The sequence below is a fragment of the Lates calcarifer genome, linkage group LG13, assembly GCF_001640805.2.
Source record: "Lates calcarifer isolate ASB-BC8 linkage group LG13, TLL_Latcal_v3, whole genome shotgun sequence".
Taxonomy (NCBI): domain Eukaryota; kingdom Metazoa; phylum Chordata; class Actinopteri; family Centropomidae; genus Lates; species Lates calcarifer.
In genome coordinates this window covers 9797727-9810104 of record NC_066845.1, presented here as the reverse complement: position 1 = coordinate 9810104, position 12378 = coordinate 9797727, and the positions used below count along the sequence as shown (strand labels likewise).

Below are 12378 nucleotides of genomic sequence, written 5' to 3'. Positions count from 1 at the left end.
AGAGGAGATGGTGTACATTATAACATGCTCTCTTCCCAGCACCCTCTCCTGTGAGTGGCCCTACACAGTCACACTAATGGCTGTGACTGTCTCCATATACTGGAGTTAAGAACCATCTGGTCTTTTTAAAGTTAATCAATTAAATTTTTTTGTAAATAATAGATAATAACAATAACAACGTCAAAAAAATGAAAATAGTGAAAACTTCCCATTGCAGTTTTTGAGAATATTGAAATCAGGCCAACTTAACCCAGAACACATTCAGTTAATGGTTTTAAACACAGAGCTTCAGCAAGTCCTCACATACTTTTCCTTGATAAATGTCTTAAAAGATGATCAAAAATAATGTTGATTTATCAGTTCAGGAATAATAGAGTTGGACTAGTTTCTTACCAGAATCCTTTGCTTTGTCATGAGTGAGGGGAAGATCCCTGTTAACTGTTATCTGTGAAGGGAAAATCAAAGGCACATGACAGTGGAGGAAGTAGAGAAGATTAAGTGTTAACATGCACTGTGTCTGGATTGACAACGACAGAGTCGCTGTACTGAGCAGCTCCATGTTTAACAGGGCAGCAATGCACATTCACGAGGGGCAAAAGTCTGGTTGTAGTGACAACTGCGCACACACACACACACACATGGATCTACACAATCCTAAATACAGACTCAACCGGTGGTGTTTTCATTATGTAACATTTGTGTATGGAGTGAAGCACTGGGCCTCTGTTCTTTTTTTGGCAGTCAGGGCCGTGATGGGCCCCGGAGTGTTTACATTACTCTAAAGAGACTGAGCATTAGCGTATATAGCAGGGAACAATAAAAGAGGTCCAGGGCCAGCCTTGGGTAAACACATTTAGAGGAGCGACACGATGGCGTCACGGTGACCTGAGCCCCCAAGATGGGAAATGTTGCTTTACGGTCAACAGTCAGTGCAGTAACAGCAGCTCTGTGTGTTTGTGTGTTCTCAGCACTGTGGGGTGAAGAGAGACAGAACCTCTGGCCCGTAAATGCCATCCATCCCTGACAGCAGGTGAGGCCAACACGCCGCTGAGGTGAAGCAGAGACACTCAGGTGCACAGTTTATTTGTGTATCCAAGTAACAAAAGTTAAACAGCTCCAAACAGGAGCTCAGTGTGATGTGTTTATGGATGCCGATGTGACCTGGGTGTCACTGAAGAATGGAGAGATGGGCTTTCTTGTCGGCGATTATGAATTGGAAAGAAACAAAGGGGAACTTGGACTGCCGCTGCACATGACTGTGGCTATGTGGCTCAACACCCCACTCTAGTGGTGCAATTATGATAAATACTATGTATCATTATTGCATTATTCAGATGGCTCAAATTGCTCTGAGATACATGGATGTTCCAGACTCAAAAACAACATGGCATTTATCTAATAAAGGGACTGTATACTTTACCTTTTGTTTCTGGTAGTCAGTTTTTCCCTTGGCACTGTCACTGAGCAGCCCATTGGCAGGATCGCTCTGAGATAAAATGGCTCCATCAGGCTGGTCCTGGTCAGCGATGTGATCCTGGTCGGACTGAGCCTGGAGGCTGGCTGGACCTTGGCTTCTGCTCTCAGTTTCTGAATCTGTGCTGTAAGTTGAACCACTTGTGGCGATCTCCACCTCCTCACCAGGACCCCTCTCCTCAGAGGACATACTCACGCTCTGATCAGATGTCCCTGAGTCAGTGCGTTTCCTTGACAAAAGACCAACACTATCTGAAGCCCCAGAGCCCAAACGGGGTCTGACACCAGAGTCGGAGACATCAGAGCCCAGTCTCTGTCTGACGTAGGACTGGGAGCTGACGCTTCTCTCCGAAGCCCCAGAGTCTAGACGGCCGCGCTGAGAGGAACTCTGGCTCCTGTCTGAGGCTCCAGAGTCTAGCCGGGCTCTGTAGGCTGAGCCCAGACTCTTGTCTGAGGCCACAGAATCCAGATTGGACCTGGAGTGCACCGAAGTCACGCTGTGGTCTGAAGCTGAGGAGTCTGACCTCTGATGGTGCGACAGGACCAGGTCAGGCTCTGTGGTCACAGCCTCTCTCTGAGGCTGGATCAGCAGAGGTCCAGGGCCATCATCCTTCACCAGGTGATCAAGAACCAACACCATGCCTGAGTTGGAGCCTGCAACAGAAAACACAAATAAAAGATGAGCAATAAAACCCTTTCTGTACCTTGTGGCTTTTCTGATTTCATCTATTCTATTCGTCTATTCTTCCTCTTACAACAGTAGAAAGCTAAAGTGGAGAGTGGGTGTTACTGTATGGGAGCAAAGAAAGCAGGAGGTGGTGAAGTTGGAGAGAAATGATGGAAATGAAATACTTCCGAGGCATTGAGGCCCCATAAAGGCCGGGCAAGAAAATATCACTCGGGATCACAGAGGAGGCACGTGGAGACATGAGGGGATGTAGGCATTTCCTCCAGACTGGCCTCAGTTCCTGAGCAAGATTTGTGAGATTGCGTCGGTGGATGTGCGTAAAGGAGAAAGAAGGGTCAGGAGTGGAGATTTGGAGCATGTGGCACAACCGTAGGTGGTGAGTGAATACAAGGAGTTGAGGAGGAAGCTGGGGGTGAAACAGAAACTAGGGCAAGTGCTTCCCCTCCCCTCTGTCCAAGCTCCTTCACTGCTCATTCACTCTTCAGGAAACCACACTCCAAACAACACAGCAGTGCCCACATCCTCCCCCTGTGATAGTCACTACCTCCAACACCCTGTAGTGCTTCTAGTGAACAACCTGAGGTTGTATATGTACCACAGATAAGGAAAACAGAGAAACCCAAGAGTATTCCCACATCACATGTAGACACCAAGGCATGAAAACACCTCTGTATGACCTGTGTTTGCACCAACTCTGCAACCAAATGGGGTTCACCAAGTATGCATGTCTGTCATTAACAAACCAAATCAAAGGGGGACTCAGGGGGGTTAGGGGGGTTCCGCAATCTCTTTCTGCTTTGAACTACACAGGATCAAGGGTGGAAATTCACAGCTTCATTTAAAGCAGCTGATCTTTTTTTACTCATTATTGCATAACACCTCCCAAAAAAAGACGCTGGCTAAATTGTGCACAATCAATTTATAAATGGCAGCGAGTTGTTGATTAAACAGACCAGGTGATTATGTAATACCGTCTGAAAAGAAAATGTAATTATGGCACACAATTGGGACAGTAAATGGCATGTGACACTATGAATGGTCCATTAGACAGCAGTGTCTACATATAATGATGCACTCAAACCAAACTCAATTACTGGTCAGCTCTAACTGTGAGAGCCAAAACACTCCTCTATAAACTCTCATTTCATTGTTCATATTTTTTTGCCATTGAGAAACTGTTATGTCCATTGTGTAGCAATTTCTGGGAAAATCCCCACTGCTGCTGCATAATGAGAGGTTTGCATTTTGCTTCAAAATAGCTACAAAAGCTGCACTTGTGCACTCTGCTGCCAGTCAATATACAGAGCACAAACAAAGAAGAGCCAAAAATGGTTTTCTTTATACTTCGTTCACACTCAAGCAATGACCCGAGGAACGCTCACGTTTGTCCTTGCTGTGAACGGGTCAACGCGAGTTCTTCGACTTTGCCTTGAATGCTGGTGACCAGTTTGTCACACCTCAGCTTTGGTCAAACAGGAAGAACACAGTTTTCTATAGTAAATATTTATAGTAAGTTACTATAAATGAGAGTGAGAGACTTCTAGCCGTCTTTAGCCATGAAGTCCACTCTTCTTATAGTAGTATAGTTGTAGTTTTTCATAATGTTACCATGTGTGCACTGCCCTTTTAACAAGACTGAGAGGCTATAGTCACGCTAGCGTCTCTGGGAAGCTGGACTTGCGCTGTACAAATTGTTGCTTTGAGCTAGATGCTAATGTCAGCATGCTAACATGCTCACAATGACAATGCCCTTAAATTTCTAGGGCTAGGGAACATGATATATTGTTGAAATATTTAAGTCTTTATTTAATGACATTAATTGAGAGTGGTTACACAATTTGTTTTCAGAATTTACACTGGGATTATAAAAGGTCTCATGCAACTCCATGGTTACTACCAACATTAATGGTGCCACAGTTGCAGATCAGGGTCTTTTGTGAATGACAATGACCTGATATATGAAATGCATGACTGGAGGCCTTATAGTAATGGTAATTAACAATTAACTTGTGTTCAGCCCTCCATGTCATTTACAAAGTTTCTGTGTGAAATTGAGAATTAGTATTATGCTCCAACTAGGGCGAGTTTCTCTCTTTTGGGAACTCTTTGCACACAGCACATTCCACTGAGAGTCTCTGCAAACATTTCATTTCCTAAATCACAGCCTTACCGGTTACAGTTTGCACCAGAATGTAGTACAGCTGGACACATGGTCTTTGAGGTAAAGAATGTAAATATAAGCTTTTTTTGTCTGAGAGGTGGAGGTATGTATTTGTGCTGCATTCAAAGACCAAAAACAAGCCAGCCATTGATCGTCCAAGTTAATCTTTTATTTTCTGCTACTTTCACTCTACTGAAAACACAAGAACCACAGGCCCACCCTGGCTGCACTGTCCTGTCCCAACCACAAACGTCCTGCATCTTTGTTGGATGGTGTCTACTCTAAAAGGCTCCTTCCTCCTTTTGCTATTCTACGGTGGTCTTTTTTCATTCACCCTAGCTTCACCCTGGTTTAAATTGTAAGGCAGGGATAAATCAGGAACACTCGGGAGTTTCTTCGCCACGTCAAGCGGGCTTTAGTTCTGTTCTGGTATCAGCTTTATTTAGCAGAGGTGTGGCTGTTGGGTTTCCCTCTGTTGCTTCCCATAACCCCACCACCAACCCCCGAGTCCATGAGAAGGACACTGGGAGCCAAGACCGGGGCGAACCAGGCCACACAGAAAGGTCGTCAGCCTCAGGCCAAGTTCAAGTCAGCCAGGCCTGAGCTTAAATCAAAGATGAAAAAACACTTTCATCTTCACTCAAGGATGATCAAGGTTAGATTTGATATTCTGTATGAAGGGGAATGTCCAAATAATACTTTGCCCTTAGGTGTTTAAGCTGGACAAGCTGTAGGTAGGTCTGTCACAACATTTATGACTCGTCAGCAATGTATGTTTGTCATTTTACAACCTATTCATTGTCAGCTCTGTAAGTGTGCCTGCAAAGTTTCAAGGATAAAAGTCAACGAAGCACATTCATTCCCTCCTGAAAGCTTGCATTCATACTTCTTTATTAATGGTGGGGCTAACAGAGTGGTTAATGAAATTACTTCACACTTAAGAAGCTGAGGTCATTAAGCCTATGGCTGTGACTGACCTCAAACAGTTAATAAAGTTAGATGAAGGAGCTTAAAGAGCCTGAACTAATATGACCTTCTGACCGCCACCTCAGGAGAATGGCTCCTTTGGCTGATTATTTTAACAGGCAGTGAAGAGGAAATTGCATCAGGACGGATGTGTGCAGTCACAGGTACGACGCAACAAAAGTGGTCAGTGTTGGCTTCAAGTTTTTAGTGCTTACCTAAACTTAATCTTTAGCTGAATGTTTGCAGTATATACAAGCTTTTGTATTTCAGCAATCCCAAAAGAGTGGCGTGTCTAAACATCTAAATGTGAGGGCAGCTATGTATATCTTGCATTAATGTAGCCAGTCCAAAGATGGAACAATTTCCGACTAATTTGAAGAGCAGTCCTGCACAGTTTGGTGCTGAATGAGTGTTTCTCACCTCTTCTCTGCAGCTCTCTGCTTTGTTGTGTCTGCTGGCCGTGTAACTCCCGAATCTGAGATCTCATACGCTCTCGCTCACTGTGACTCTCCCGCTCTGTCTCCTGTGGGAAAGGAAAAAAAAGAAAAAACACAATCACACATGCCCAGTGCACTTCGATACAGCTCCGAAAGCACCATGCTCTTTAATTTCTCTGGTCATGGCGTTTTCAGCTATTTCTTAGGGACAGCAGCCAGCACATTGAAAACATCAGTTCTACGATCATCTGTTTGACATCAGCTGGTCCTTTGTTGGGGGTCAAGGTCATATGCTCCAGCCATGATGAGCAACATGCTTGGCCAGCTGGAAAAGTGAAGATCTGTTTTATTTTCCATTGTATATGTCTGAGAGAGACGTCCTGAGAGTCAGAAGAGCCAACATACACATTCAGCGCATGGTTCAATCCTGTGCTATCTCTCTGCTTTGCAGCCTGACTTGACTTGGGTCGCTCCTACTTTTTCAAGATTACCTGCAGTCTAACTCAGTTCAAAACACAGCACCCTGGTGATATCCTGTGCTGACAGAGGAAAGGCGCAGCAGGGGGGATATCTCGGAGGAAAGGCAGCAGTATTTTGGCATATGGAGTGGAAACAGGAGAGGTGTGGAGGGGAGGACGGAGAGGGAAAGATGAAAATGCCAGCACTACTGTTGGGCCTCTGGTCCCTGACCTTGAGCTACTCCACAGGAGAATCAGCTGCACAAATAAGGCTCCTCTGAGCATGTGTGCACACACTCTTTAAATCACTCCCCCGCATATTCTTAATCCACAACACTCAGAGGACTTGCAAACTTTTCTATTAAAGGGCAAAAAGCTCTTGTGTGGAGCCTCAGGTGGTATGCATCATTCGGTAACTGTATCACAGAACATAATCCTCCTTAAAGGTGTTTTACAAGAGGCATCTGGGTCAAGAATAGTCCAGCAGAGGTTTGGGTGGATCCTGAATAAACATACAGGACATGACCTTACATACTGAAAATATAATACTTAGACCAGATTTACAGCCTACCATTACCTCAAAAAGCTTCTGAAAACACATTCACAATCTTTCAAGCAAGAAAAGAAAGCACACACACCCAACCACACAATCACACGCCACAATCAGTTTGCCATGTGTAAACAATGTTATCCCTGACAAGAGACTGGCATAGATGTCAACAACAGTGTGAAAATCTTATAAATCACACCTTTGTGTTTTAAAGGCTTTTAATCAAGGCAGTGTGTGATCAGAGCTGACAGAGAGAAACTGTGAGTTAATGCAGTGACCAAACACAAAGCCAGTTTGAACTTAAACACAAGCGAGAGGCAGAGGTGAGAAAGGCGTCGAGGCTTTCTGCTCTGTTGACTGTGACCTTCCCCACCTTGAGCAGATTACAGGGCAGAACGGCTCAATCACTGAGGAGAAAACGTAATCAGACACTGTTGCAGGAGATGGCAGCACAAAGAGGAAAGGTCAGTCTGGAGTGGCACTGCTCGGGTTATAAACAAAGACAGGTGATGAAACCTGTCCAATAATTTACTTTGTAAAATAAGTGGAGTTTTGTGACCAGGATAGACCAATCTGTGTCTGAGAGAGATAAAAAGTTTCCTCTAAAGGAAGATAAACGCAGCGTCATAGTGATGTAGATCGACACTGAAGGTGCTCCAATCTCACTTTTTCCAGCTTCTACTTTTTCTCCATGCTGAGACAAAAAAAAATGTGGCAGCACAGATTCTGGGGCATGAATAGAGATGATGGTAAATGTTGCTGATACAGTCTGGGACACCACAGTGGAAAGCAGAGATTTAGTGGAATGTTCCTTTAATGAGTTATTAACAGTGTGATGAGGACATTAACAGTCCTCTGCAGCAATACAAAAGACTCAGAGCACTACAGTGTGACAATGAGAGAGGTCACACACAAGGGTCAGTCTTCTTCTGAGTGGAGTCACTCAATCAAAGAGTCATGGGTGGGGGGGGTAATTGTGTTTGAGCCATAAACACAATTAGAGAGAACGAGTCTTTCCTCACTGCCCCCCCCCTCCTCTCCCCCTCGTGCCTCTACCAGGACTCAGACAGACAGCCATCATTTCACAGCTACCACTAAACCACAGGGAACATATTTCTCACAGACAGTGAGGCAGAGTGGGAAAAAAAAGGGAAGATAAAGTGGAACTGGAGACGCAGACCAGAGCTTGGGACCTGCTGCCAGCCACCATGCTGTCATTAGCGGCTTTCCTCTGGCCCCGGCATTCAGGACCTGACGGAGTGGAACCAACACCGACACCGTCCCACTCCAACGCTCAGCCGAACCACTTGTCCCATCTGGCCCTCAGGAGCTTGTTTGTGTCGGACTATAATTGCAAAATCTCAACATCGTAAACACAAAAACAACTGTCTTCTCTCGTGACCACAGTGAGGCGTGGGCCATCTGGACTCCTCTGAACCCTCAACTCCACAAAAAGAAAACTAAAAAAACTGAGGCACACACCTCCTTCACCAACCGGTTCAGACAGCTGAGATCAACTACGGATTAACACGCTGAGTTCCAATGCTCCAGTTTTCCATGAAAGCTAAACCCATCACTTCACTGGTGAGGTCAGACCATTTGAGGGTCTTCCATGCCTCCACGTGGACGAGAGAAGAAGAAACCTGGCGGCACATTTTCCATTACTGCAGCCTGAGGAACCGCACACTCGGGCTCACCTCCAATAATTGAAATACAGTAGCTGGAATGAAGTAGCAATCATCTTTGTATCGCACACGCTCAGTCTGGAGTGAGGAAACCCACAGAAGAAGCCAGCCCTGAGCCTCATACCCATTTTTACTTACTGCAAATCATCACATGCCACTCTCAGCTTACTTACTGCTCTTTTTTTCCCCAAAATGGATCCACTGTACTTTTTCTTTTTTTTCCCATCCAGCGCACTTTCTCAAGTCATCTCCAAAGTCCGATAAACCCTCTCTACTGTGACAGCTAGGCCTGGTTTGAGACAGTTAAGCTACTCTTGCTCAGGTCTCTTCTTGCAACATGTTTATGATGAGATCAGAGAACAAACAAAACTCTGTCTCAAGCTGCAGCACCCGCCCACACAACAGCCTACCTGCGCTCGCCCATCACACCTCAATGGCATGCAAACCTATAGCCTCAAAGAGACAACTTACAGGGTTAAATTACTAAATACAAGCATTAAATATTCAAGATTTATCTTAACTCTTTTACATTTGTTCTGAATTTGTCCAATGACCCAGTTTCATTGCATGCGTCATTAAGGTGTCTATATCCTAACATATGACCTATCAGTTAAAATGAACAAATAAACCATCAGCAATAAACCATTATGTGCACAAACCTGGAAGGTAAACACAGAGGCCAGCACGTCCCATTCTTCACTCAGACAGAAACAAACACAGACAGACGTGGAAAGAGGTCTGAATGATCTTTCAGTGGAAAAAAAGATGAGGAGAGTCAGAGGAGCGTTGGTCTGTGACACACGACAGCAGGAAAAATCAGAGTGACATTTACCTTCTCCTCACCAGACAGACTGCCTCTCTCTCTCTCTCTCTCTCTCTCTCTTTCTCTCTCTCTCAGTAGTAACCCTCCTGGAGTCAGGACGTCCACTATTCTGCCGCTCTACTGCCTCAGCCACATCATACATACTCACACACACAAACATGTACACCACCACCAACACCACCACAACCACATACACACACACACACACACACACACACACACACACACACACACACACACACACACACGTATAATACCAACAAGCCACTCCCTTGACTTCCCCTCCCTCCCATTCTGTCTCCACAGGGATCTGACCCCCACCACACACACACATTAACACACACACACACACACACACACACACACACACACACACAGACACACACACACACTTTCCTTACAGGTTAAAGGGTTGCCTGGTTGACACATTAACTTCTGCCATTGTTTTGACCTCATTTCTTCATTTTCTTCATTTCTATAACTTCTGCTTTACTTGAAAACAACTCATCTAAACTATTAGATATTTTGTGCTGCTTTATCCTAAAATAATGAATAAAGATCCCTTTTTCCTACTGACATTTTCTTTTGCTACATACATATAATTAAAGTTTTTTATAAGCTGTTACAGTATGGTTTCTCCCAAATGAGCAAAAGGAAACTTTTACTGTTTCTCAGCTATCCCTGCATGTCAACTGTGCCCATTAAAAACAATCATTAACTTCTAATGGGAGCTGGATTCTGGTAAAATTACAGATGAACAGCTACATTAGTCCACTAATTAAATATGCATACTCAATATATTTTTCCTCTTTTTGTCACACAAGTTCCCAAGCTGGTGTTTGTTTCAAGCTGCTGCCAGTGTACACATATTGCATTTTATGTGTTTGTGTGTTTGGCTGCTGTAGAAATTTATCTAGGACCTCCATCTGCCATGGGACAATTGCACTCAACTCAAAGAGATCCGCTGCTGTGATGTGAGTGGAAGGAGCCCTGCTGCTGCTGCTGGTTGATGTTGTTTTTGGCCACGTCCCCATTCCAGCACAGACTAGACTGCTGAGACACAGCTGGTGGGCTGCCTGTCTGTCTGTCCGACCCCTCTGCCCCCCTCATCGCCATCCAGATCTCCAGCCCCCACACCACCACCACCCCTCATCCATCACACCACCTGTGGCTCACAAGCTCACAACCGTGCCGCTCAGCTGTCTTACAGGAAGTGAGGTAAAGTGGCTTGAATGCTGGAGCATCCTGTGACGCCAACATCCCATCATCGCTTCCTACTCAAGGAAAATACCCACTCACACACACAAAGGAATGCACACAAAGCGAAGCACAGGCTGCGACAGACAATGGCAGTGATATTAACAGCCTTTCATTTCTCCCTCTTTATATCACCGTGGTGGGAAAAATGGGTGCTTCACGCATCAACTATCAGAATATGAACCACTGATAATGTGACTGATTGTATTTTTCCTCAAAGCGTAGAAACAGCGCTCTTAAGTATTCCTTCATTTTCATCATTCAAAAGGCTTAGTTACAAAAGTGGTGACCGCATACAGTAAGAATTAACTTGTTTCTCCTCCATAGAAATCTCATCCACTACAAACAGAGCTTTCATAAAGAAAAGAGGAGAAAACAGTGATCAAACACAGCAGATAAGATAACATCTGACTGGCTCTCCCACACAGCTAAGCCTCATGTCTTCACATCATGTCCGCTGCAACAGCCATATAACTCAATTGGTTTCGCTTAAAAAGACAAAAGTTTAGTTCAACTCTGAAAACACAATCCTGCTGTCCTCCACTAGAGGGCCAGTCAGCTGTGAGAGAGAGAGTGGAGGCTGGAGTCTGGACTTTTTGAGTGAATACAGAGAGATTCAGAGAGATGTGATGACAGCCATTAAAATGCAATTAAAGTTATTGATCAGCTGTATAATTTCTTGTCTCTCTCATAGACACTCACTCTAAATGCTTGATTTCAGTGTGTGGATATGTCCAAACATAAAAGCCTGTGCATTTAGAAGTGTGCAAAACGGCTGGGAGACTGTACCTGTCAAAAACAATTTACTGCCTTCACTAAACACAAGGCTCAAAGTAAAATTTATCTTTCTCCTCGTACTTGGCCAAACCTGAATGAGGGTGTAAAAAACAAAACACATTCCTTGCTCCGTGGCAGCCTAGGCATGTGTTTTGTGTGTGCGCATGTGGTGAAGCCACATTCATGACGCAGTGTGTGACTCAAGTCACAATGCTTGTTGTTGTTTGCTGCATTCTTCATTGTGGTAGCAGAGAAACCTCAGTGGTCACTGTTGCCATGCAAACAAACTCAGCACCCGCAAATTGGTCTGTGCTCAGTTCATTCTTGCAAATGGAAGCTGACAGGAGTGCATATTAGATCTGAGACAGCTTACTCATCAGTTGTAATGGTGATGTGCAGACTGTATTAGCCTTACACTGTAAAGTTTAATCATTTCTCCAACCATAAATGACAATGAACACTCTATTAACTCTGCTGTACTTACTCCAGTTCCCATGCTGCTCGGGGGCTCCACACTCTCAGGATCCAGGCAGCGACCAGGAGCTTTAGCCCTCTCCACAGGCCCTATAAACACACACAGCAGCAGCAGCAGTGCTTAGACAGTAATTAGAATGAAATAGGTGACACCTCTCTCTTTCCTTCTTGTCACATATGAAGCCAGAATCTGAAACCAGACAGAGGTGTCCTGATATGGCCCTTAAACAGGGGCTGGGCAGGGTGGAAGATGATCAAAATTTTGAGTGACTCTGTATGCACCACCCTGCCCCACATATCAGTGTTTCACAGTGACAGGGGCCTCACGCAGACCAGACAGCGCTAAGGAATGAAAGGAATCCACTATCTGATCCAGTATCATAGGTAGATCTACTACTGAAACTATGCCAACCACAGACAGTCTGCTATCTGTCCAACATGAAATATGCATACACACCCATTAACAATGTCTATTTACCCCCTGAGTTTCTTAAGGGAAAAATGTACTAAATAAAAATTAGACTGGCAGTTAAGGAGTTGTAGCAGTTCATTTCAGCGCCCTCATCAGGACAATCAGTGCCCTCCTTTTTGGCTGCCCGAGCATGGTGATGAAACATATCAAATCCCTG

The 12378-nt window shown here is 44.6% G+C and overlaps 1 protein-coding gene across 6 annotated transcripts in view; it reads right to left on the bottom strand.

Annotated features, from left to right (window-relative positions):
- smtnb (smoothelin b) overlaps positions 1 to 12378 on the bottom strand; it is a 47033-nt gene that overhangs the window by 18278 nt on the left and 16377 nt on the right. For 4 of the 6 annotated variants that reach the window (XM_018669223.2, XM_018669224.2, XM_051074817.1 and 1 more), the window contains exons 5-8: positions 11760 to 11839; positions 5709 to 5811; positions 1421 to 2127; positions 394 to 445 (exon numbers count right to left, since the gene is read on the bottom strand). In XM_018669223.2, coding sequence (XP_018524739.1) covers positions 394 to 445; positions 1421 to 2127; positions 5709 to 5811; positions 11760 to 11839 — 942 coding nt within the window. Of the gene's footprint in view, positions 1 to 393; positions 446 to 1420; positions 2128 to 5708; positions 5812 to 8591; positions 8749 to 9250; positions 9400 to 11759; positions 11840 to 12378 lie in introns of those variants that run through there. The other 2 variants (XM_051074818.1, XM_051074819.1) reach the window with 2 other exon arrangements.